This window comes from Dermatophagoides farinae, chromosome 3, assembly GCF_024713945.1.
Source record: "Dermatophagoides farinae isolate YC_2012a chromosome 3, ASM2471394v1, whole genome shotgun sequence".
NCBI lineage: Eukaryota > Metazoa > Arthropoda > Arachnida > Sarcoptiformes > Pyroglyphidae > Dermatophagoides > Dermatophagoides farinae.
The window spans coordinates 5,495,133-5,519,075 of NC_134679.1; the positions used below are offsets into that span (position 1 = coordinate 5,495,133).

At 31.3% G+C, this 23,943-nt stretch overlaps 12 protein-coding genes across 14 annotated transcripts; 4 read left to right on the forward strand and 8 right to left on the reverse strand.

The window, feature by feature from the left end:
- Positions 1–2,107: 2,107 nt before the first annotated feature.
- On the forward strand, positions 2,108–4,697 carry GCS1 (mannosyl-oligosaccharide glucosidase). The gene has a single exon (XM_047058347.2). It carries the CDS (start codon positions 2,108–2,110, stop codon positions 4,571–4,573), a length of 2,466 nt encoding a protein of 821 aa, XP_046914303.2. The 3' UTR covers positions 4,574–4,697.
- LOC124495037 (sodium-coupled neutral amino acid transporter 9 homolog) lies at positions 4,645–6,524 on the reverse strand. The gene has a single exon (XM_047058345.2). The coding sequence runs from the start codon at positions 6,522–6,524 to the stop codon at positions 4,761–4,763; it is 1,764 nt and encodes a 587-aa protein (XP_046914301.2). The 3' UTR covers positions 4,645–4,760.
- Positions 6,525–8,013: 1,489 nt separating this feature from the next.
- Positions 8,014–9,327, reverse strand: LOC124495046 (ER membrane protein complex subunit 2). The gene is made up of 3 exons (XM_047058354.2): positions 9,132–9,327; positions 8,955–9,062; positions 8,014–8,897 (listed from the first exon to the last, which is right to left on the reverse strand). Exons 1-3 carry the CDS (start codon positions 9,187–9,189, stop codon positions 8,146–8,148), a joined length of 918 nt encoding a protein of 305 aa, XP_046914310.1. The 5' UTR covers positions 9,190–9,327; the 3' UTR covers positions 8,014–8,145.
- Positions 9,328–9,587: 260 nt separating this feature from the next.
- Positions 9,588–12,412, reverse strand: LOC124495040 (elongation factor 1-alpha). 2 transcript variants are annotated; one of them, XM_047058349.2, is made up of 3 exons: positions 12,258–12,412; positions 11,073–11,265; positions 9,588–10,995 (listed from the first exon to the last, which is right to left on the reverse strand). In XM_047058349.2, the coding sequence occupies exons 2-3, from the start codon at positions 11,214–11,216 to the stop codon at positions 9,619–9,621; spliced, it is 1,521 nt and encodes a 506-aa protein (XP_046914305.2). In that variant the 5' UTR covers positions 11,217–11,265; positions 12,258–12,412; the 3' UTR covers positions 9,588–9,618. The 2 variants fall into 2 exon arrangements, with proteins under 2 accessions (XP_046914305.2, XP_075585568.1); XM_075729453.1 differs by lacking the exon at positions 12,258–12,412 and adding an exon at positions 11,434–11,709.
- A 249-nt stretch (positions 12,413–12,661) lies between these two features.
- On the forward strand, positions 12,662–13,583 carry mRpS14 (mitochondrial ribosomal protein S14). 2 transcript variants are annotated; one of them, XM_047058355.2, is made up of 3 exons: positions 12,662–12,806; positions 12,868–13,265; positions 13,345–13,583. In XM_047058355.2, exons 2-3 carry the CDS (start codon positions 12,870–12,872, stop codon positions 13,528–13,530), a joined length of 582 nt encoding a protein of 193 aa, XP_046914311.1. In that variant the 5' UTR covers positions 12,662–12,806; positions 12,868–12,869; the 3' UTR covers positions 13,531–13,583. The 2 variants fall into 2 exon arrangements, with proteins under 2 accessions (XP_046914311.1, XP_046914312.1); XM_047058356.2 differs by having other exon boundaries at positions 12,670–12,806; positions 12,862–13,265.
- Positions 13,578–14,767, forward strand: Tsen34 (tRNA splicing endonuclease subunit 34). The gene is made up of 2 exons (XM_047058353.2): positions 13,578–13,717; positions 13,775–14,767. Exons 1-2 carry the CDS (start codon positions 13,666–13,668, stop codon positions 14,659–14,661), a joined length of 939 nt encoding a protein of 312 aa, XP_046914309.2. The 5' UTR covers positions 13,578–13,665; the 3' UTR covers positions 14,662–14,767.
- A 67-nt stretch (positions 14,768–14,834) lies between these two features.
- LOC124495049 (uncharacterized) lies at positions 14,835–15,357 on the reverse strand. Its single transcript, XM_047058359.2, has one exon. It carries the CDS (start codon positions 15,355–15,357, stop codon positions 14,869–14,871), a length of 489 nt encoding a protein of 162 aa, XP_046914315.1. The 3' UTR covers positions 14,835–14,868.
- Positions 15,202–17,032, forward strand: RpLP0 (ribosomal protein LP0). Its single transcript, XM_047058352.2, has 3 exons — positions 15,202–15,800; positions 15,865–15,972; positions 16,031–17,032. Exons 2-3 carry the CDS (start codon positions 15,919–15,921, stop codon positions 16,925–16,927), a joined length of 951 nt encoding a protein of 316 aa, XP_046914308.1. The 5' UTR covers positions 15,202–15,800; positions 15,865–15,918; the 3' UTR covers positions 16,928–17,032.
- LOC124495039 (tetratricopeptide repeat protein 38) lies at positions 16,941–18,690 on the reverse strand. Its single transcript, XM_047058348.2, has 3 exons — positions 18,489–18,690; positions 17,983–18,413; positions 16,941–17,918 (listed from the first exon to the last, which is right to left on the reverse strand). Exons 1-3 carry the CDS (start codon positions 18,600–18,602, stop codon positions 17,072–17,074), a joined length of 1,392 nt encoding a protein of 463 aa, XP_046914304.1. The 5' UTR covers positions 18,603–18,690; the 3' UTR covers positions 16,941–17,071.
- On the reverse strand, positions 18,604–20,138 carry LOC124495042 (AH receptor-interacting protein). Its single transcript, XM_047058351.2, has 3 exons — positions 19,901–20,138; positions 19,543–19,840; positions 18,604–19,468 (listed from the first exon to the last, which is right to left on the reverse strand). Exons 1-3 carry the CDS (start codon positions 20,012–20,014, stop codon positions 18,849–18,851), a joined length of 1,032 nt encoding a protein of 343 aa, XP_046914307.1. The 5' UTR covers positions 20,015–20,138; the 3' UTR covers positions 18,604–18,848.
- Positions 20,139–20,168: 30 nt separating this feature from the next.
- LOC124495048 (mitochondrial inner membrane protein Mpv17) lies at positions 20,169–21,202 on the reverse strand. Its single transcript, XM_047058358.2, has 3 exons — positions 20,774–21,202; positions 20,427–20,707; positions 20,169–20,371 (listed from the first exon to the last, which is right to left on the reverse strand). Exons 1-3 carry the CDS (start codon positions 20,951–20,953, stop codon positions 20,299–20,301), a joined length of 534 nt encoding a protein of 177 aa, XP_046914314.2. The 5' UTR covers positions 20,954–21,202; the 3' UTR covers positions 20,169–20,298.
- Positions 21,203–21,356: 154 nt separating this feature from the next.
- On the reverse strand, positions 21,357–23,525 carry LOC124495050 (uncharacterized). Its single transcript, XM_047058360.2, has 2 exons — positions 22,245–23,525; positions 21,357–21,638 (listed from the first exon to the last, which is right to left on the reverse strand). Exons 1-2 carry the CDS (start codon positions 23,523–23,525, stop codon positions 21,357–21,359), a joined length of 1,563 nt encoding a protein of 520 aa, XP_046914316.2.
- Between the last annotated feature and the right edge of the window lie 418 nt (positions 23,526–23,943).

Below are 23,943 nucleotides of genomic sequence, written 5' to 3' on the forward strand. Positions count from 1 at the left end.
TTGCCAATAATACCAGAATGAGATGGTACTCAGTGAAAAAAATATATCAATTCTGAAAAATGTTTGATTTTTATGCGACCGAAATAATGACCAACAAAATTTAATCAAAGTTGAATGATATTCTCGTCACAAAATTAAATTCAAAAACAATAACGTTACTACTATTGTCAATCTGCATATATTTGATTATTCAATTCGAGTTCAATTCAGATTTTGCTGACATGTTAACTTCAATAGTTTGATTATCTCAATGATATGATGGTGGTGGAATATTTGCATTCATGGATGTTTGATTACAGATTAAAAAACTTGGTGGCACATGTACAATATTCCGTTGTTGTTGTTAATGGTGTTGAAAATTATGATGTTGTAATTGTGGTGAAATTATCATCATATTTGGTGAATCGTTTTATAAAAGAATTGATGATGATGAATCAATCATTATAGCAGGCTGATGACGATTCATGATGGCCATTTTTGTAGCCATTGATTGTTGAATTGGATGACCATCTTGATCATTATCGATATCATCATCGTTTTAGTGAATTGTTTCTCCTAAGTTATATCTTTGTAAAAATCCAATTAAATTTAAAATTTTTAACGAACAATTGAAAAACAATTTTTAGTGAATTGTTTCTTCTAAGTTATGAATTTATTTTTGTAAAAATCCAATTAAATTTACAATTTTTAACTAACAATCGAAAAACAATCGAAATTTATCAATCATTGAAGACGAATCTTCAATATTGAAGACCAGTCTCCAAATTTGATGTTTTTGGTCTCCAAATTTGGCGATCACTCTTCAATAATGGAGACCAGTCTCCACTTCTCTTCATTTTTGGAGTCAGGTCTCCAAATTTGCAGATTTTTCCCTCCAAATTTGGAGACTAGTCTCCACACTTTTTTTTCTGTGACATCATACGGAGTCCGCTTTTTCAAAAACTTTTTACCGATAGATGGCGCTGAAAGCATTCTCAAAAAGCACTGCTCAAAGGCATTCCCTAAAATAAAATTTATTTATTTATTAACCAGCCTGGTACAGACGCTTCGCGCCAGTCCAAACTGGCCCTGCGGGGCTGACTAATTGACGGTCATCTATTTGATACAAAAGCTGCATCAACGCGCGAAGCTAAAACAATTTAAAAAAAGCATTATCAAAGCTACATCATACGGAGTGCGCTTTTTCAGAAACTTTCTGCCACTAGATGGCGCTGAAAGCATTCCCTACTGTTGGATGTATACACACAGACACTAATCCGCTTACTCTTTTATATAAAGTATGATGATGATGATGATGATATATATATAGTATGATGTTGATAAATAAAATTTCGTTTGTTCGACTATATATACTCAAATAGTCACAAAGAAATAGCCGAAATACTGAGTACAAAAATCCGTGAGTCACACTGTCACACTTTATTTTACTGTGAATTCAACGATGGCCGATAAAAATCAACAAGATAAAAAACCAGCATCATTTTATTTAACATTGAATTTTCTGAATAGTATTCAGTTTAAATCAATGCTTTATGAAAAAGAATTGAAATCAATTGAAAATTTTGATCTCAATATTGGTGATATATTGAAATCGAGCCGCCACCAGGATGATGATGATGATTATAATGACTTTGTAACGAAAACGATAGCTAAATCACGCGAATCGCTCAAAAAAGAATCATTATTATCGACAGTCGAATATCGACGTTGGGTTAACACAATGGAATCAGTTGAAGAATATATGGAAAATTTTGCCGAATTTATTGACGATGAGTGTAAAAACTTGACAACAGAAGATCTGAACAAATGTCCATATTAATATTCATAAAAAAAATTTCATTTAAACAAAAAAAATCTTTGTAATAATAAATAAAAAATTCTTTCAATTTCAACCATTCTTTTTTTCCGAGCATGCGTCTATTTTGATCCGACTCATAGTTATGAGTTGTCTGTTTTATTCATGCGATCATCAAATATCTTATTATTTTTACCGGATTATCCATTTATTGATGCTTGATTGATTTGCTCAAAAATGAAAATAATAAAATTTCTGTAAGAAAAAATATTTCTTGATTAGCTTTCGAATTTGCCATTCAACTCAGAAAATATGATGATGATGCAATCAACGAATAAACGTCAACGAAAATCAAAAAATCAGCCACCACCACCGAAAATACTGGAAAAATTAAAACGAAATCATCATCATCAAAGTCATCATGAATCGTTGCCATCATCATCATCTTTTTTCTATACGAAAAATTCATTATTTTTTCATCTAATAATATTCATACTAAGTATTTGTATTGGATTTTTTGGCTTCTCATTTTTTATCATCAATCCAAATACTAGACAATCAACGTTTATACCATTCGATTCGAATCAGACATTTCCAGTCTATGATATATTTCCATCTTCGTATTCGAACAATCCATATTGGAGTAGTCTGATTCCAGGTCATTATTTTGCCTTACGATCTTCAAGACCCAATTCAACATTGGTTAGTTTAATGTGGTTTCGACAGAAACTCAGCCAAAATGATGGTGGTCTACCCATACGACATCTTTGTCGACAAGATGATAAACTAAATACATATTATTGGAATTATAATGATTTACATAGTTTTGGTCATCAAACTTTAATCGATAACAATCTACATATAAATACTAGTTTTATTCGATTGAATGATGCTATTGTTTCACGAATAACAATCATCGATGCATTTCGAACCAAAGAATTGAATTCAATTATTCTATATGTGGCTGCCGAAAACAGCAACGACGACAATCTAACTTTGTTTCAAGATGATCATAATCGTATATGGATTAAAGTTCAGAGCATTCAATCGGAAAATTATCATCTAAATTTTCGTATAAATAAAGGTGATCAAATTCTACAAAGTTTTCTAACAACAAATTCTTCATTAGATCGTTTGGAACAAACAGTAAAATCACATTTATTTTTCTACAAACATGATGGCCATACACTATTTGTTATATCAAATTCTGAACAGGAAAATACTATGTATCGATCCAATTTCATAGCATATCAAGTAATTTTCAATCAATCAATCGAAATTGACATATCAATGTTTTTCAATGATACAACTGAAAGCCTGATGTCCATCGATGATTTTGATTATGATAATGAAATGAATAAACATCAACAAAAGTTCCAAGTTGATTTTAATCAAAAATTTCATTTTGGTCATCAAATTTCAGCGGAAAAAATTCACTTTGCTCGTACAATATTGAGTAATGCAATCGGCAGTATTGGCTATTATTATGGATATTCATTGGTCGATTCGGAACAATTTCCAATAGCTCAACCATATGGACCGATTCAATTGTTGGCTGTTGCACCATCTAGATCGGTATTTCCACGTGGATTTCTGTGGGATGAAGGATTTCAACAATTATTGATTAGCCGTTGGGATCCAAAACTTTCAATGGCCATCATAAAAAGCTGGTTTTCATTGATGAATGAAAATGGATGGATACCACGTGAAGTGATACTTGGTGATGAGGCCATATCACGTGTGCCAAATGAATATCTTGTTCAACATTCTTCCAATGCAAATCCACCATCATTACTTCTTTCCATTGAATCATTAATCGATAGACAACAATTTGATCGTGAATGGCTTAAAGAAATTTATCCACGATTATTTCGTTGGTATCAATGGTTCAATACCACACAGACTGGTTCTCAAAAATTTCCATTTACATTCCGATGGCGTGGTCGTAATTCGACAACAAAATTGGAACTTAATCCAAAAACATTGGCTTCCGGTCTAGATGATTATCCACGTGCTACACATCCTAATGATGATGAAATTCATATTGATCTTCGTTGTTGGATGGCATTAGCATCGCGATTAATGTCGAAAATTAGTAAAGTTCTTGAAATCGATGATAAATTTGAAGAATATTATCGAATTCTTAGTGATAATAATTTACTTGAACAATTACATTGGTCGGATAAATATCAAATGTTTTGTGATAAAGGATTACATTCGACAAATATTAGTCTTAAAAAAATTCATAGTGGTAATAATGATGATGATCGTTCTTCGTGGGTCTTCGAACGACAAGTACTTACACCACCTCATTATGAATGTGTTGATGAATTTGGTTACATAAGTCTTTTTCCATTCATTATGACATTGCTTCGTCCAGATAATTCAAAATTGGAAACAATTCTAACAAATATAGAGAATCCAGAAATTCTTTGGACACCATATGGACTTCGTTCATTATCACAAAAAAGTTCATATTATAAAAAATATAACACTGAACATGATCCACCATATTGGCGTGGATCAATATGGATCAATATGAATTATCTAGTGTTGAAAGCATTGAATCATTATTCAAAAATATCTGGACCATATCAAACACAAGCAAGACAAATACATTCACGTTTGAAAGCTAATCTAGTCCAAGCTATTCATACGGAATTTATTCGTACCGGTTATGTTTGGGAACAATATCAAGATGATAATGGCCATGGACGTGGTGCACATCCATTCACCGGTTGGACATCATTAATTGTATTGATTATGGCCGATGATTGATGATCTCAAATTTCCCGCCCTCTTTTTAAAATTTTTCCTCTGTCAACAAAAAAATGTCTTCTGCAATTCTGTTTTGTATATTAAAATTGAAAAAAAAATTTTATTAATAAAATAAAAAATCATTGATTTTTGATCGTTTCAAACAAACAAACAAAAAAAAATTATTTTACAAATCACAACCATTATTTTAATCATGAACAAGAAATTGTGCAATAAAATTAGCTATACCCAATATTATCAACGAGAATAAACATCCCTTTAGGAATGGATGTAATGGTTTTTCAATCACATTTCTAGCCTTTATAAATGTCATTGTTGGCAATATGAATATCAATATCATACCAGAAAATGATCCACAATAACGAATAATTGTACCGATTTGTGGATAAAATTCGGCAAACATACAACCAATTGTCAAAAGACAAACATTAATGATAATGGTACGTGTGAATGGATAACTTATTCGTCCAGTATTCGGATCTTTGAATAATTGTAAAACCTGAACACGAAACATGTAGACCAACAAAGGAAATAGGCTTAAAACTTGAAGTAGTAAAAATAATCGAGTAATAAAAGCGAATAAATCATTTGATTCGAAATTGTCAAGAAAATTATCTTTGATACATTGTTTCGATAAAGGAAAGCTTATATAAATGATGATCGAAATGAGTAGATAAGTTACGGATACAAGGATATAAGCAATAGCCAAATCTCGTAGATTATGCTTTGGATTCTTTTGTGTTTTAAGCAATGTAGTCAAACAATTATGAATGAACATGGCCAATGACAATACACCAGTATAGATGGGAAAATTCCAATCAAATAGATGAACATAAAATTCTGAATTTGAATCGAATGAAATATTGATGAAATTCCATGAATAAGCTTTAAACATTGCAAATATTAAAAGATAGAATACAGAAAATGTTCCAATAATATTGAATTTAAGAAAAAAATTAACAGATCGTAAACAAGTAATTGGACCAATGAATATTATCAATATAACGGGTACAACAAAATCCAGATTAGCCATAAAATGATCATATCTTTCATCTGTCCCTTGGCTAACATTGACGATTGGATTACATACAACTGATGATGTATTCAAACCGATTGTCATGTTAAGTATTTGAACTTGATAAATAAAACTAATCACATGTCGTAAGAAATTGCTCATCAATACCCAATATACAATACAACCGCCAGCCAATATAGATAATGATGATATTTGTGAGATTTTATGTGCCATATTTCCCAATAATAATGAACATAAATCGGTAAATTCATTCACTTGTATGGAAAGTATTTTCGGAACTCGTATAACAAGTGAAGCGGTAAAAAAACATAATCCAGTCATTAATAGAATTATTAGAAATCCACCCAATAATCCGGCTTGATGATATGCCCATGGTAAACAAAGCAATGATGTACCCATCATCATGTTCCAAATGGCAAATATTGTTACAATAGATGATTGGCGAGCTTCAGATGAATTTTCTACTTGAAAAATTGGCACCGATACTTTTGGCAATATAAAATACCATGGAATCACATGATTTGGTATGATGAGAATATTTTCATTACTTCGTTTATGTTTGTCGAAATTTTCTGAACTATTAAACAGCCGATTATAATATCGATAACGATGATAAACGCTTGCTTCTTGAATGATGGCTCTATTTCCGTTGTTGTGGTTCATATTTACCGGAATTTTCAACGAAGAACTTGTTGCCAATGATGATGATGGTAATTGTGGTTCAAATGTTCCATAATCATATTGGCCAACCAGATCACCAGATGGTGGATAATAATATGGTAACCGGGTGCTTGGGGCCGATGTTAATGACGATGATAATAATGCTGATGATGACAGTTGAGGGTGTATAGAATTTTCTTGACAATTTGGCGATGAAGTTGATCGCCGAAGAATTGATCGTTTTCGATCATTCATGTTTAAAGATTCTCTCACTTTAGCGAATTTGTTTTTTTCAAATTATTAATGCTAATGATCATCAAAATAAAAATTTGGTATCAAATATCAAAATTCAAGAATGAGGAAGTTTACACATTGTTGTCGCCTTCTTATTAATCGAATGATTTTTCTCGATATGATAAATGGAAATTAATTCAAACTCAGGTCATTCATTCGTCTATCACAATCGATAAATATATTTTGATTTTTTTCCAATATAAAAAAAATTTCTTCATTCGATACACCGCGATCGATTAATAGATGGATGGATGGTTGGAAGGATGGGTTGCATATATTTATAATCGATCGAAATATAGAGATTGATTGATCAATGATCGGATAGGTTGATTGGAAACAATCAAAAATTTTATCAATTTTACTTGCACATATAGCTTTTATGTCAATGTGATCTGATTTGATATTATGCATGGCCCATTAATACTTTCTTCACATTATATTCGATCAAATATTGATCGATTAATTGATTAATTGATTCGACTATTTAGTATCATTGAGTATTTCCCAATCATCATCCAACCATCATTGCCACAAGTTCGAGTAACACTTTTGACGTGAATTTTTTCACATTAAAGTTTTCTGCATTTGTCACATTTTTGCTCTTGTAATATCAAATCGATTCATGATAGACAGACAGGCGTTGTTTATCAATAATAAAAAAAAATTTCCTGATCAATGATATCAACGATTTTTAAACGATAATCAGAAAAAAAATATTGGCCAAATTTTATTTAATTTTCTTCCCCAAACACCAACTCAACAAACTCCCTAAAAAAATGATAAAAAAAATTCCCGATCAAAGTAACATTATTTGTCTACAAAGAAAAGCATACCAGAAAAAATAAACATTCAAAGATTAATGGAAAAATTTTCCAAAAAATTATGACGCATCATGGAAACGAAACGAAAAAATTGTAAACAAAAAAAAAATCTTATGGATCGAACACAGAAATTTTTTTTTTAATAACCTAATTGTTCAAATAGAACGTATATATCTTAATCCCGTTATTGTTACAAAAAACAAAAATTGGATTAAATAATCAAGAAATTTATTTGCCAATTTAAAAAAGATGAAAAAACAAATGAAAACAATTTGATTCGATTTAATTTGGTGTGTAATTCCGATTGATTATATAGCCAATGGATAATAAATTTCAAAGTTTTCTAATTTTCTTAGCAATATATGTTTTTGTCGTAACAATTGTCATGATAATCACGATATTCTTATTACATTATTTTTGTCTTACTTTTCCCGAATCACCATCATCATTATCATTATTGAGCCATATTAAATCATCACATTGTGATTTAGATGAATCACCAAGTTTAATTAAAACAATTCCTACAGATATTCTTGATGATAATATACAATCGAAATATAAACCGGATACTATAATCATTTCTGCAACGAGAAAATAAATGTCTTGTTGTTGCCATGTGTGGACATATATTCATTTAATTTTAATTTTAATAATTTGAATGCAATGTGTGTTGGTGTTAATTACTACTATTTTTAATATATACTAATACATCTCTTGGGTATTGATTTTTATGTGTTCAATCATTTACAATTATATTAAAATTAATTTGAAATAGACAATGCTTCTAATGCCGAATCAATATTATCGATCAAACGTTCGTTTGCTTTTTCAATCGAATTTGATGATGATAAATTTTTCTTATAAATATTGGAAATCTGATTCGAAGCCCATTGAGCTAGTAGAATGTATTCCTTCTTTTTAGATGCTGTCGTTTTTGGTGATGTTGCCAATGCATTTGATGATAATATCAAACCATAAAGTGCGTGAAGACTTGATGGTTTTAATTTTGTTGCCTGTGCATAATATGAACGTGCCAATTCCAATGAATCACCTGTTCCTATTGTATATTGAATGTCAGCATATCGTTCATGATACAAATGATTATGTGGATTTGATAGAATCAATTCTTCAACACAGAAAGCAGCTTTAGCATATTCTTGTTCTTGAATATAGAATTCTGAAAGTTGAATCCATGCTTCATGATCATTCATAAAATTTTTTAGATAATCACATGATGCTTTAATTGCAAGATGATTCTTCCTAGTAGCGATTAAAATGGCAATTTTACGTTTATGTAACAACGAATTCGATTCATCATTAGCAATCAGCTCATTATATTTGGCTATAGCATCATCATAACGTTGTGTCAATTCCAATTTAGCCATCATTCGAAGTCGTTTTACTCGGCTACTATTAGGAAATTTGTTCAATAATTGTGTTATACAGCTTTCGATCAATGTTTTATCATGAAGATCCATTGCGGCTACACAAACTTGTTCCAAGACTACCCATTCTGAAAAAAATTAGTTATGAATTCAAAATGAACCCAGAATCATTGGATAATACATACTTTCGTCACCGAGATATGAACCAAGATCTTTGGTGAGCCATATTTGACGCACTAATTCCGAATTACGAGCATTTTCTTCGCGCCATTTTTGTAACAATTCTTTTGATTCTGTTTTCATAAAATAAAATTCGATTGATTTCAAGGAAAAAAATGTGAATAAAAACCAAACACACATACCTCGTTTACTCAATTTTGATACAAATTCATCACAGGATTCAAATTTATTCGGGTCCATTATTGATAAGATAATTTATTAAATATGACACTGGAATGATTTTTTATGAATTGAGTAATGATTGGATGCTCAATATTGAATGAATGTTATTATGAATATTATTGTTGAAAAAATAATGAATCATCGATGAAGAAAATTGCAGGGAAATTTAAAAACAAAACATGCAAAAAAACTTTCCAGAATACAAATATCATCGTCACCAAGGGGAACTGGATATGTTTGTGATCTGATGTTGGTTTGCCACGTTCATTCGATGACTAGCAATATCATATCAAATTCTAAAAACGAAAATCAAATACAAAAGGCATTTTTTTCTTGGAAATTTTTATTTTTCAAAACTTATTAATCATTTTTTTTTTGTTTTCCAATATAAAATGAAAATTGTTTATTGAGTTGTATTTTTGTTTCAAAAATCAATCATCATATGTATTAAATGTGTTGGGATTTATAATTGGCGTATGTGATGTGTGTTTCAAGAGAGAGAGAGAAAAAGAGCGAAAAGTGAATTGCCAGACGGCCCATAGAAACAAAGAAACGTATTCCAGGTTCGAGGCGTTTGGTTACTTTTTCTTTTGTGCCTTTTTCAGCAGCCTTGGTCACTTTACCACTGGTAGCTTCTTTCGGTTTGACAGCTTTGATGACACCGACGGCCACGGTTTGTCTCATGTCACGAACGGCAAAACGACCCAATGGTGGGAATTCCGTAAATGTTTCGACACACATTGGTTTGGTTGGCGCCAAATCGATAATGGCGGCATCACCTGATTTGATTGATTTGGGCATATCTTCCAATTTTTTTCCTGAACGACGGTCACATTTTTCCTTGATTTCCTTGAATTTGCAAGCGATGTGAGCTGTGTGGCAATCCAACACTGGAGTGTATCCATTGGAGATTTGGCCTGGATGATTCAATACAATGACCTGGGCAGTGAATTCTTCACATCCCTTTGGAGGATTATCTTTGCTATCACCAGCCACATAACCACGACGCAATTCCTTGACGGAAACGTTCTTGACATTAAAACCAACATTATCGCCAGGGACAGCTTCTTGCAAGGCTTCATGGTGCATTTCGACAGATTTAACTTCAGTGGTAATACCAGCTGGAGCAAAAGTAACGACACAACCTGGTTTCAAAACACCAGTTTCAACACGACCAACGGGCACGGTACCAATACCACCAATCTTGTACACATCTTGCAATGGCAATCGAAGTGGTTTGTCAGTTGGACGAGTTGGTGGTTCTTGGGCATCCAAAGCTTGCAACAAAGTTTTGCCTTCAAATTTTTGTCCTTTTCGTTCAATCGACCATCCTTTAAACCAGGTCATGTTGGTTGATGGGTCCAACATGTTGTCACCGTTCCAGCCAGAGATTGGGACAAAAGCGACGGTAGCCGGATTATAACCAATCTTTTTTACATAGGCAGACACTTCCTTTTGGATTTCTTCGAAACGAGCTTGAGAGAATGGTGGTTCGGTGGTGTCCATTTTGTTTACACCAACAATCAATTGTTTGACACCCAAAGTATAGGCAAGCAAAGCATGTTCACGGGTTTGACCGTTTTTCGAGATACCAGCTTCAAATTCACCAGTACCAGCAGCGACAATCAAAACAGCCACATCGGCTTGAGAAGTACCAGTAATCATGTTTTTGATGAAATCTCTGTGACCAGGAGCATCAATAACAGTTACGTAATATTTTGGTGTTTCGAATTTCCACAAAGTGATATCAATGGTAATACCACGTTCACGTTCAGCTTTTAGTTTATCCAAAACCCAGGCATATTTGAAAGAACCTTTGCCCATCTACATATACGTTTAGTGATATGAAAAAAAATCATTTAAATATGAGAATCAAAAAATTAAATACTCGATAAACTTACATCTTGAGCTTCTTTTTCGAATTTTTCAATGGTACGTTTATCGATACCGCCACATTTGTAGATCAAATGTCCGGTGGTTGTCGATTTACCAGAATCGACGTGACCAATGACGACAATGTTGATATGAGTCTTTTCTTTTCCCATCTTGTTTCAAAAACGAATTATATATTTTAATGATGATGATAATTCAAAACTAAATTTGATAAACAAAAAAAAAGATGCAAAAAAATATAAATTTGTAAAAAAAATGCTTCAAATTGTAAATGCGTTATGTAAAACAAAAAAATTATCAAACACACACACACACTATGCGAAACTTTTAAATAAAGAAAGCAATAGTAAAAAAAAAATGCAGTATTACCACCAAACACACACAGATACAGCACAAGAACACACTGAGAAAAAAAAGCAAAAAAAAAATTGGAAAAAAAGCACACCGTGTGTAACAGAAATGCAATGCCGACGGAAGTGGCGCTTCAATCGTCAAAAAAAAATCTTTAACACAAATCATTATAAAAAATACAGTGAAGACACTAGGTGGCATGTTTTAATGAATGAATGAATGTATGTATGTAAAAAAAAAATGCAGCGTGGGCTACACATACACAATGGATAATACTGCATACGTGTATTCATACAATGAAACAAAACTATTAAAGCGCAGAATCAAAAAAAAAAAAAAAAAAAACTAAAAAGGAAGAACCACCACCACACAGAGATGTGAATTTTGTTAACACACACACATGCTTCTTTTTCAAGACAAATCCGGATACTTGTTTCGTATGAAAAAGAAATGCATAAACACGTTGAACGAAACAAAAAAAAAAAAAAAAGAAATTCGAAAGCAAAAAAAAAAACCTGGAATATCAATGATTGTAATTGCAGAAATTCGGAGTAAAAAAAAAAAATTTTTAACTTGATAAAAAAATTTGATATAAGAAAAAATCATTGAAAAACTAGAAAAAAAATCTGATCTAACACAAAAATCATCTGTAATTGATGATTATGATGTGATTAAAATGCAATGAAAAGAACGGATTGAGAAATGACGAATCCTGAGACGGAAATATAGAAATTGAATTTTCATTTTTTTTCGCATCTCAATCCGAATTAAATCAAAGTTAATTGAATAGAATGATGGTGAATATAAAAAAGATAATAATGAAATAAAAATCAAAAACTCACTTTAAGATGCGTGAAAAGATAGCGTGGAAAAAGAAATCAAAGTACAAAAATTTTTTTACAAACGATAATGAAAAATTTGAAAAAAAGACGTGTGAACAACATGCACAACAAACGCCAAATAAACTGAAAGCAAAATGTGCATTGTAGTTTTATTCATTTGCCGTCGTCGTTTTTTTTATGTTGCTATTTTTATCCAAGTAAGTCTAAAATTCATAAACTACGTTTGCCGGTAATTTTTCACAATCATCGGATAATGAACACATTGAAATTCATATTAATGATTAATAATTAAAGTGAAATTAATTTGACCATAAGTGTGACATGAAAAATTTCTATTATTAATCAAAATTGTAAGGTTTAAAAGTGATAAAATTTTCATCGTAATTCATGAATTAAGATTTAGGTATTAATAGCTGACATTTAGTCATCCTTGACTTATTCATATAAACCATGATACCATGTGGATTTGATGATGATTAAATTCTCTATTCTCTGGGTTCATCAATTTCAATTTTTTTCAGTTTAATTTCCACAATACAAAAGCTAAAGGTAATTATCTTACTTTCTCTTGCATCTTTTATTGATTTAATAGCCTAATAATTAGTTAAAGTCATGACATTGATACTGAATAAATTAGGAAAACAAATCAAACAAACGATTCATTTGGTCAATGGATCAGCAGTCAATTTTATTAATAATCAATCACCGTTAAATTTTGTTCGTTTTTTGGCATCAAAATCAGGAAAAAATCCATTTCCACAATATATTAATCTTCCACCTATTTCTCCATTATCTGGTAAAGGTCATACATTTGAAACACGAATTGAACGTAAACGAAAAATTGAAGATCCAAATGTACCAAGTTTAAATTCAATTAGTGAATTAAAATGGGCTACAACACGTATGTTGCGTGATGTTCGTAGACGAAGAGTATTCATCGATTATTATCCATTTCGTCAATGTTATTATAATATGAGAAAGAATCGAACATTGCCTGAATCTGTTAGGGTTCGTGTTTTTTTTATTTTTTTTGTTGGAATTTTCGTTATTGACTAATCTTTTTTTTCGCTATTCTAAATCTATTTAGGAAGAAGCATACAAACTTGAACGTGCATTACCACGAGATTCTATGTTTCATTTATTACATAGTCGTTGTGCTATAACTGGTCGATCACGTGGTGTTGTCAAACGTTATCGTATGAGTCGTTTTTGTTTTCGAAATTTTGCCGATTATAATCAACTTTCTGGAGTGATTAAAGCTTGTTGGTCATAATTTTTTTTTTGTTGGCTACAAATAATAATAATAATTTCAATTTAATTCGAAAATCGACTGTAGTTTCTTTTTGTCTTAGTTTTTGTTTCATCATCAAATTCATCAAATTCAATTAATATTTTCGTTATTTCAAAAATGATTAGAGTTAAATTCTCTCACGGTCTTTATATGATTTGGAATGCAAATGGTAAGATGATAATGATGGTTTTTTCATTTAATTGATTATTCTATTGAATATTTTTAGATGCTGTTGAAATTCGTGAAAAATATCGTATCATTGGCAGTCTAATTGGAACATCACCCATACATCCGCGTCAAAATGATAGCCATGGTCTGCCATTAATTCTATCGGATGAAGAAGTTCGAACATTACATTCAATTGGTGTAATCGAAATTATTGAACAATCATTTCCCGCTAAACTAAATGATCCAAAATTATTATCATATTATAATGATTCATTGAGAAATTTTCGTGAAGAAAGCCTTCAAAAATTTATTGAAGAAAGACGTGAACAAATCATTTCAAATTTAGATAAAATTGTTACTGGTAAATTGAAAAAAAATAAATTACAAATTGAAGGCAGTGATTTAGAAGAATATCGACAAAAAATTCTTGATGAAATGCTTTCAAATATACGTGAACCAACGGATAAAGATCTAGAAGATCGTGTACGTTTCCATATTCAATCACAATATCAACAATTCAAAATGGAACAAACAATTCAATTACCATTATTGCAACCATATGGTTTAGAAAGATTAAAATATCTAACATTTCAACATTTTTGGTCACGTGGTTATTATCTAACAAATGGATTGAAATTTGGTGCACATTTTCTTGTTTATGATCATGATCCAATATTATTTCATGCAAAATTTATTGTATATTGTTGCCCAAACACCGATGATTTCGAACGTTTCAAACAGCGTATGATACAAGCTTATGGACGTTTGGGTAAAAATGTTCGAAAAAATGTGATCATTGTACATTATGAACAACCAATGAATAGTGGTGGTGGTGGCGGTGATGATGATGAAAAGATCCAATTGGAACACGTTCAATGGAATCCGATGCTTTTCACCGAAGAACAACAACATCATGATGCTAATTCCAATGATATTCAATCATAATTTTGTTAAATTTGTGAAAACAATTAATTTTTAATCATTCAAATAATACCAAAAAAAACAATAAAAAAAAGAAAGAATAAAAAACAATGACAATTTCAAAACAAAATATTGATTCGAAACTTGGATAAAAAACAATACTTTTCAATCATTACTCTTGACGAATGATCAAAGATCAAGTTTGAACAAAAAAAAACGATCAACTTTATATCACCAAGATTTAAATGGAACCTGAGCCAATGTCCATCGTTTACGTTTTCTTTTTGGTTTTGATCGCACCTCATCATTGTCATTGTTTTTAGTCATTGCTGAAGAATTTTGTGATAAAAATGATAAACGATTATCACTAGTTGATGATGATGATGATGATTGTAAGTTTTGAATCGATGATAATGCTTGACGTTCATTTCTAAGTTTTCGTTTTAATCTTGCACATTTCATATCAATTGGCCAATTTTCTTCACCTTTAATTTGTTTAAATTTACGTAATTTTTCAATTGATTTTGAACGACGACGATTTGCTTTTGGCGTTTGATTTCGAAGAATGTCATGCCAATGTCGACAAACACATGATATTGTACGAAGATCTTTTGGTCTCAGATTGGCAAAAATCTTTTCCAATATGTGTGGATAATTCTGTAATTCCGTTATAAAATCGATTCGCACGTTAATTGTTGACAAATAATTATCAGTATTCATGGTATATGAAACATTTTGAATTTTCAATTGACGATGAAACACAAAAAATCAAAAAAAAAATGAATTCAACAAACAAACAAAAAATTCTAAATATCGAACATTTTTTTTTCATGGATGTACGAACAAAACGACCAACAACCAAAAAAAAAAACACAAAATGAATCTCATCTGGTTGTGACTTGTTCAAATTTCTTTACCTCAAACACCGATTTGATTGGTCGATTGGCGGTTTAAGCACCGCCCAGAATTTTATTCGAACTGGTAAATGACTATCGCGATTGTCATAACAATCGATATTTTTTTTTTGTCACGTGCATTATTATTATGCTCTTCCTTTTTCCTTTTCAACAACACACACACACATCACATCAAAAAGGCACGTTGTGTTAAACGAATTTGATTTTTCCCATTTTTTTTTGTCTAACATTTTCCCAACTTAATTTGTAAGTCGAATTGAATATTTCCAATTTTTCATTTCATTATTAAAATCTGATTTTTGGTATATAGAATTTTTTTAGATTTGTCCTTAAAAGTTTCAATCCTTGTTTCACAAATTTAACGATGGGCAGGGAGGACAGATCTACCTGGAAAGCCAACTATTTCACCAAACTTTTGGTACGTATTTTTTTTTCTTATTTCTAAATGGTTTTTTCAATACATTTTTTTTCTACAGAGTCTGTTGGACGAATATTCGAAATGTTTCATCGTAGGTGTCGATAATGTCGGATCGAAACAAATGCAAACGATTCGTCATTCGCTTCGTGAAGATGCTGTTTTATTGATGGGCAAAAATACGATGATCCGTAAGGCTATTCGTAGCCACATCGATAACAATCCGGCTTTGGAGAAATTGTTGCCGCATATCAAGTCCAACATTGGTTTCGTTTTCACTGAAAAGGATTTGGTCGATATCCGAGATAAAATTTTGGACAACAAAGTTCAAGCTCCAGCTCGTGCCGGTGCTTTGGCTCCTTGCGACGTAAAGATCCCGGCGCAAAATACTGGCTTAGGTCCGGAAAAGACCAGTTTCTTTCAAGCTTTGTCGATTCCGACTAAAATTTCAAAGGGTACTATTGAAATTTTGAATGAAATCCATTTGATCAAGAAGAATGATAAAGTTGGTGCTTCTGAAGCCACTTTGTTGAACATGTTGAACATCTCTCCTTTCACTTATGGCTTGGTAATTCGTCAAGTATACGATTCGGGTACCGTTTTCGATCCTGAAATCTTGGACATTACACCGGAAGATATTCGTATGCGTTTCTTGCAAGGTGTGCGAAATGTTGCCGCTGTATCGTTGTCGATCGGTTATCCAACCTTAGCATCGGTACCGCATTCAATTGTAAACGGATTGAAGAATTTGATTTCGGTTGCATTGGTCACCGATATCGATTTTGAAGCCGCATCGCGTGCCAAGGAATATTTGAAAGATCCATCGAAATTTGCTGCTGTAGCTGCACCGGTTGCTGCTTCCGGTGATGCTTCAGCTCCTGCTGCAGCTGCCGAAAAGAAAGAAGAAGAAGAGGAGGAAGAGGAAGATGATGACATGGGTTTCGGTCTTTTTGACTAAGAAAATGAAATCGTTTTTTGTATTGTATATCTCTTTTTATTGAATGATGATGAATATACAATTCAATTTTATTTTGAAAAAATAAAAATAAAAATTGCAATGGCACATTTGGTTATTGTTTGTTTGTCTATTATTATTCAATGTCTAACATTTTTCCATAGCTTTGATTAATTCACGTACAACAACATCATTACCTCGGAGTGATTGTCGTTCATTCAATAAATTTCGGCAAACATCATTTGCACCAGCACGAACAGCAGCCACTAACATCAATTGATTGAATACATCTCGTTGAGCATCGCTACCACCCATTTTGAGCAAATCATTTTTGATGGCCATCAATCGATCTAATGAACATTGATATTTTTCACGTTTAAAATCAATCATTGATTGTAAAACCTGTTCAGTAATATCGATCCAATGATCTTTGATGATACCGGTAGATTTAATTAATCGAAATCCTTCCAATAATTCTTCGGCTTTTTCTAGTCGATCATTTCCAAGACAGGCCATCGTAAAATGAACAGTATTAAAGCCAAGAATATGATCCTCAAAATGTGGTTCGCAAACACTGTATAATGATTGCCAATGATTACCGCTGTATTTTTTCGGAAACAATAAATCCAACCGATAAAGCAATGAAGTAGCATCGACAATATCCAACATGTTGCCAGATTTTTTAGCTTGTGGTCCAATTCGTGATTCATAGATCGATGATGCTGATTCTGGCCGATCTAATTCAATATGGAACAATGACCAATGCCAATAATTATGGCATGCTAGATAATTACAATCTTTCCAATCTTTTTCCGTTTCATAGATGGCAGTGATTCCTTCATCCGTTCGTTTTTGCATCTCATGAACATGAGCCAAAGCATGTACTGCCCAAGCATCTTGGGGAATCTTTTGTAAACCTAATTTTGCTTGCTTTTCAGCTTCACTATAACGACGATGTTCTTCCAATCCAAATGAATACATACCGTGAATGTATCTGTGATAAAAAAAAATTTGTCCAAATGTAAGTAATATGTTGATTTCGATGATCAAAGACTTACCCTTGAAGTGGATCTTGATTTGTTTCCCATTTTGAATAAACTCTTTCAATTGAATCCAAAATGTTTCGTTTGTCTCCCAGATAAAAATAAACATCATGAGCTAATTTCAATGCAAGCATATCGGTTGGATATTTTTGAAGGATTTGTTCCCAAATTTGACTGGCTGCAGCCATGTTTCCATTAGCAAGTAAATCAAGTGCTTGGACATGAGCATATTCACGCCATTCTATTGCAGATTTACATTTTTCGGCCAATTGTTTCAAATCTATTAGTTCGGCATTTAGTTTCGGATCACGACGAATACTTGTTCCGGTTCCAATAAGATCAAGACCAATCGATAATGCTCGACCAAGAATGAAATTCGGATCTTCGTTTAACATTTTTTCAACAGTTGTAGCCATACCAATGTCATCATCATACCATCCAACATACTATATATGTGATTGATATATATAAGATATAAGTTTGAATTTCCATAATTTTTTTTCGATAACCAACAACAATACCTGAGTCAAAGCAGAATCGAATAGTTTAACAGCACAATTTGAACTAGTACTTTTGATCGTTAGACCTTGATCACTCCATTCTTGAAGATCACGAAAATGATGACGAAGTTTCATGTTTTTTTTTTATTTTCAATTCGTTAATTCGTTTAATTTTATTTATATGAGGATGATGTCGTCTTAGCAACTTGTTGAATTCAAGGTAAATAATTTGTTTGTATGTATGAAAAGTATATTGTTTGTTTGAATATTCATAGAGGACGGATTCGGATTAATTAATTAATTAACTTGATTGATTTCCTTCACATTATTATTAAGACGGAGGAAAAAAACGCTATTTTTGACAAAATAATAAGCTCATTTTTAGAATAATTTTCCTTTCAACAATTGCATATCTTCATGTGTTTTTCGTTTGACTTGTTGATCAAGTTCAATTAGATGTTGTTTAACCATTGATTGTAATGTTGAATCTAATTCGGATACACGTTGAAAATCTTTTCGGGCTTGATCAACATTCCATACGGCTGAATGTGCTTTAGCACGACGATATAATGCTTTGACGTTTTTTGGATCTTTTTCCAACACTTCATCCGTATGTCTTATGGCATCATAATATTGTTGTAGATAGAGTTCACATTGTGATAAATTACAAAGTAATGGGATTTTTCCAAGATCATAATTTAACCAATCTTGATCACCTGGTTTTTCCCTGGTCATTAATTGTTCAAGAATGGCCAATGCTTTACGATATTTAAATGATGCTTCTTCAAATTGTTTAGCTGCAAACAATTGATTACCAACTCGTTGTAAAACTGGAATATTTTCCTGCATCTCGTTTTCATTCATCAACCAGATTTCTTTGTCAACATCATTAGGATTTTCCACACGAATAAGTTCGATTGTAAATCGAAGTTGTTTTGGTGATCTTTTATTGATAAGATCATCAAGATCTTTATGGCCTGTGCCAGCTTGTTTAGCCATGCCTAATGTTTTGGAATAAAATAATTTAATTTAAATTAAAATTTAGTTATTACAATGAATAGTAACCAGGACTGACCACAACAATGAGATCGTTTTGCTGGATCATCGTGATTATGATCCTGTGGATTAACAAAATTTCTATACGATTTCGATAAAAGTGGATAAACATCACGGCAAAGCGTCCAATCCAAACTTAATTGTGATACCTCACCTAAACGCATATGTTTGATCCATTCTTCCCATAATGGAAATTTAAATTGTTTTCCAATAAACAATTCCATCGGTTTATTCGATGATTTTGAATCATCAATCATTACCATATCGGATTCATCATCATCCGAATACGAAGCTTCAGTTTTAAAATGAAATGTTACCTGAAATTGTTTTTTTTCAATGATAACGATCATAAAATTCACAATAGAGAATATACTCACCTTTGTTCCATTCGAATAATCTTGAACATCACCTTTTCCAGGTATCAAAACTTTACGTTTACGAATTAATAGATTAAATAAATTTTCTTCGATCGATTTTATAGGATCGTCCATTTTGTTTTCATTTCAGTCGTTCAGCCGTTCATTAGCTAAATTTTATTTTTACTTCTATATATAAATAAATAAATAAATAAATGCAAACAATCCATGAAATCCTGAAACAGCTGATGATTGACGTCATTTCTGAAAACTATAGTCAATGAAATTATTGTGATTCCAAAATTTTCAAACGGTTTCAAAAATATTTTAATCAGAAAAAATTATATTATTTTGAATATTACAACAATAATTAATTATAAACAAAAAAAAATTTAGCCTAAATATTCGAAAAAATCCAATCATTTCTTTTCACCAAGTTTCCAGGTAAAATAAGAATTCCAAATTAAAGCAAACATTGATGCAAATATGGCTCTGAAAAAAATGAAATTTCTATTAGTAAATATTCATTAATTTTTTTTCAAATTACCGATAATTTAATGGAATCAGATAAAAATTTGCAATTTGAACGGCAGGCCAAATTTTGTAGCTAGCCATCATGATATCAACATAATTATCGTTAATATTTTTACAAATCTCATCCATTGATTTTCGATTCATTAGACCCAATATTGGCAAAGCAAACAGATTAATAAGTGGACTAAAAGTTGATTGATCAATGATCATTTTTTGCCATGGTTTCAGAATGATTTGTTTCGAATGGCCAAAACTTCGATCCAAAAACCTATACCACAATGATATGCATGGTCCCTGTGTATTTTTAAAAAATAAAAAAAATAAATCAACATTCATAACCTTTCTAAATGATGTACATACAATATAAACTAGACCGAACAAAGCAAATTTTGCCGTTCTTTTTACAATAAGCTCTGGTTGTTTTTCAATCAATTTTTGGGCAATAATATCACCGGTTGCAACTAAACAAGCATTGGTAATGCATTGAGTTTTAATTGGATGTTTAATCATCACACGATTATATGCACGAAATATGTTCATGATTGATTTTTGGATGATGTTTGGATAAAATTTTACATCAATTTCATCATTTCAAATTATTAATTTTTGTAGCGAATGATTATCATTATTTAAACAGCATGCATGCATGGTTCCATCAATATTAATATCAATTGATTGATGATGGTGTAACATAATTTATGAATTTTTATGCATGATTCGAATATTTTTGTTTCAACCTAAAAATTCATGATAATTTATTCAACAACAAAATAAAATGAAAACAATTTTCTACATTATTTTTCTTTTTCTCCCAATTTCCAAGCTAAATATGAATTCCATGCCAATGAAAATCCCGATGTAAATACGGCTCTTTGATAATCAAATAAAGTAAGTTATATTATTGAAAATATAATAATCGATCATTATATTAATGATAAACACATTACCGGTAATTTAATGGAATCAGATAGAAATTAACCATTTGTACGGCAGGCCAAACTTTGTAACTATTTTTCATGATATCCACATAATTATCATGAATATTTGTCTTAATTGCTTTGAATGATTCTTGACTCATCAAGCCCAATACAATGATGGCCATTAAATGAATAGAAGGATTGAATGTAGCTTGATCGATCATCACTTTTTGCCATGGTTTCAATAATAATTGTTTTGGTCCAAAACGTCTGTCTAGAATTCGATACCAAACAGATATAGATGGTCCCTTGATATATGATAATTATATTTGATTGAACTTAAATTATTTTTTTTTGTACTTACAACAAATAATAATCCAAATAATGCAAACTTCACCGTTCTTTTGACAATCAATTCCGGTTGTTTCTCGATCAATTTCTGTGCAATCAGATCACCAGATGAGACCAGAAATGCTGTTGTTAAACATTGTGTTTTGATGGGATGATTGGTCATCACCCGATGATATGCACGAAAAATGTTCATTATGTGGATATTATGATGATAAGTTGTTACAAAGAAATTTTCGTTTTTTTTAGTACAGAAAAATTACTATTATTTTATTTCAAAGTTATTGAGAAAATTGTGATAAGAATGAATGATTGATTGAAAAGTTTTTGTTTTATCAACAACAAAATCAATCATCATGTGAAATATGTGTAAGTGAATATGTATGTGTGTGTGTGTGTGTGTGTTAGATAATAATTTCAATTCAATAGCATTGAAATGGAACTAAATGATTAAAATCATTTGTAATTAATCTAGTAAATAGCTGAAAAATGTCTTTGCATCCACCACCATCACTATTATTCATAATTGTTTGAATGGATTGGAAATATTTCTTCGTCATTGGTACCTCTTCTCGTATTTCTACTGCTGTTTGTGGATTATCCCGGTAACAAATATCGATATATTCCAATAACTTTTTAACGAAATCTTTAATCCATACAAAATTTGATTGATTTGAATAATTAGACCATCTACTACTACTACTACCACCACCACCACCACCGCCACCATTTGGTTTGAATAATTTACTCATTGCGTTATATGGATCATCCGAATCCGAGTCATCACAATCAAGTTGATCAAGATTTTTGTAATAAATTTTGCCACAATAATTGAATCGTGAATAGCCGAAATCGATAATTTTTGCTTCAAAACCCATCGAAAGAACTTTATATTTCTTTGACATATAAACAAATTTGATCCAACGTGATTTAGTTTCTTTACATATAATATTATCGATATGAAGATCACGATGTTCAAAATTATAGATACTTTCAACAATAGCTATACCAATAACGATCTGTTTGAATATCGATATCAACGCTAATGGTGTGATTATTGTTCGATCCATTAGTTCACGAAGTTTTTCACCACAATGTTCCATAATGATAATAATGGTTTCTAGAACATTATTCATTGGAAGACGATTCGTATCCGAAGATGGCATGATTGATTCGAAATTAATCAATGATTTAGCTTCATTATTGCAAAGATATATTTTGTATAGAAATGGAAAACACTTTGTTTGAAAACGATATCGTTTCCGTGGACGTCTCGATTCAACAAGTGGTTCTGGTTGATCCTCATCATCACTATCACTTGTATCATTTGAATCAGATTGCCCTTGCCGTACAATCAAATTTGAAACATCGCCATATTCATGATCACTTTCCACGAGTGATTGATTTTCGTTTATTGTTATACCGGAAGAAAGTTTGGATAAAATTTTTATGCATAAAGCCTCTTTATAGATATCACCATAACTCATTGCCGATGAATAGATGTTTGCGGCTAATTTTTCTGGCAAACATCTTATGGTTTTAATCATTTTTTCGGTATAACGTCGTCCACGATACATAAGAATGGCTTTGCCAAATGTACCAGATCCAAAATATTCAAAACGTTGTTCGATGAATTCATCGATATTAAATACTTGTCCGAAATCCAAAACTTTTTGACAATCAACAATTTCAAGTAATTTTTCACGAGCTGGTTCATTTTCAACCATATTTTTCAATTCTATATTCAATAACTCGATATTCGATTCGAAAACATTTTTCGATTGATCTTTCGCCTCTTGTTCGCTTAATCGTTTTTTCAATTCAGCCAAAAACTCATCATCGTCCATTGTTCAAATTCGAATAGAATGTAGTTGAATAACCAAGGCAATAATAAAAGAAAATGGTTGAAATTTCACAAGTATTTTAGCTTTGTTATGTACTCTTGCTCAATCATAGTTCATGTAATTAATTTAAATCCAAATTCGAAATTCACCGACTTTCAACTTCACTATAACCACAATTTGACCATCCGTTCATGCTCATCAACTTTTATAAGCCAATGGGACATTCATTTACTGATATCAATGCATTTCATGTCGATCATATAATTCTTGTACCAATTTCGACACAATATGAATAAAGAATTTCAATTTATTCAATTTATACAAATTATAGTGATCCATCATTTTTAGAACAAATACAAGAAGACAAACAACAACGTCAATTTATCGAATAATGATTGATTGACCAAGAATTGTATCACAT

Excerpts from the sequence above, each read along its gene's own strand:
- LOC124495046 (XM_047058354.2), bottom strand. The coding sequence starts at position 9,189 with ATGGACCCGAATAAATTTGAATCCTGTGATGAATTTGTATCAAAATTG. Across the intron at positions 9,063-9,131 it reads ATCAAAATTGAGTAAACGAG|AATCAAAAGAATTGTTACAA; the intron begins GTATGTGTGTTT and ends TTATGAAAACAG. Across the intron at positions 8,898-8,954 it reads TTCATATCTCGGTGACGAAA|AATGGGTAGTCTTGGAACAA; the intron begins GTATGTATTATC and ends AATTTTTTTCAG.
- LOC124495048 (XM_047058358.2), bottom strand. The coding sequence starts at position 20,953 with ATGAACATATTTCGTGCATATAATCGTGTGATGATTAAACATCCAATT. Across the intron at positions 20,708-20,773 it reads TGTTCGGTCTAGTTTATATT|GGACCATGCATATCATTGTG; the intron begins GTATGTACATCA and ends AAAAATACACAG. Across the intron at positions 20,372-20,426 it reads CTGATTCCATTAAATTATCG|AGCCATATTTGCATCAATGT; the intron begins GTAATTTGAAAA and ends CATTTTTTTCAG.
- LOC124495049 (XM_047058359.2), bottom strand. The coding sequence starts at position 15,357 with ATGAATACTGATAATTATTTGTCAACAATTAACGTGCGAATCGATTTT.
- LOC124495042 (XM_047058351.2), bottom strand. The coding sequence starts at position 20,014 with ATGGACGATCCTATAAAATCGATCGAAGAAAATTTATTTAATCTATTA. Across the intron at positions 19,841-19,900 it reads ATTATTCGAATGGAACAAAG|GTAACATTTCATTTTAAAAC; the intron begins GTGAGTATATTC and ends AAACAATTTCAG. Across the intron at positions 19,469-19,542 it reads AAAACGATCTCATTGTTGTG|GCATGGCTAAACAAGCTGGC; the intron begins GTCAGTCCTGGT and ends CCAAAACATTAG.
- LOC124495039 (XM_047058348.2), bottom strand. The coding sequence starts at position 18,602 with ATGAAACTTCGTCATCATTTTCGTGATCTTCAAGAATGGAGTGATCAA. Across the intron at positions 18,414-18,488 it reads TCGATTCTGCTTTGACTCAG|TATGTTGGATGGTATGATGA; the intron begins GTATTGTTGTTG and ends TCACATATATAG. Across the intron at positions 17,919-17,982 it reads AATCAAGATCCACTTCAAGG|ATACATTCACGGTATGTATT; the intron begins GTAAGTCTTTGA and ends TTTTTATCACAG.
- Tsen34 (XM_047058353.2), top strand. The coding sequence starts at position 13,666 with ATGATTAGAGTTAAATTCTCTCACGGTCTTTATATGATTTGGAATGCA. Across the intron at positions 13,718-13,774 it reads TATGATTTGGAATGCAAATG|ATGCTGTTGAAATTCGTGAA; the intron begins GTAAGATGATAA and ends GAATATTTTTAG.
- GCS1 (XM_047058347.2), top strand. The coding sequence starts at position 2,108 with ATGATGATGATGCAATCAACGAATAAACGTCAACGAAAATCAAAAAAT.
- LOC124495040 (XM_047058349.2), bottom strand. The coding sequence starts at position 11,216 with ATGGGAAAAGAAAAGACTCATATCAACATTGTCGTCATTGGTCACGTC. Across the intron at positions 10,996-11,072 it reads TCGAAAAAGAAGCTCAAGAT|ATGGGCAAAGGTTCTTTCAA; the intron begins GTAAGTTTATCG and ends ACGTATATGTAG.
- RpLP0 (XM_047058352.2), top strand. The coding sequence starts at position 15,919 with ATGGGCAGGGAGGACAGATCTACCTGGAAAGCCAACTATTTCACCAAA. Across the intron at positions 15,973-16,030 it reads ACTATTTCACCAAACTTTTG|AGTCTGTTGGACGAATATTC; the intron begins GTACGTATTTTT and ends TTTTTTCTACAG.
- LOC124495050 (XM_047058360.2), bottom strand. The coding sequence starts at position 23,525 with ATGGACGATGATGAGTTTTTGGCTGAATTGAAAAAACGATTAAGCGAA. Across the intron at positions 21,639-22,244 it reads CAGTAGAAATACGAGAAGAG|GGACCATCTATATCTGTTTG; the intron begins GTACCAATGACG and ends TCATATATCAAG.
- LOC124495037 (XM_047058345.2), bottom strand. The coding sequence starts at position 6,524 with ATGAATGATCGAAAACGATCAATTCTTCGGCGATCAACTTCATCGCCA.
- mRpS14 (XM_047058355.2), top strand. The coding sequence starts at position 12,870 with ATGACATTGATACTGAATAAATTAGGAAAACAAATCAAACAAACGATT. Across the intron at positions 13,266-13,344 it reads CATTGCCTGAATCTGTTAGG|GAAGAAGCATACAAACTTGA; the intron begins GTTCGTGTTTTT and ends AAATCTATTTAG.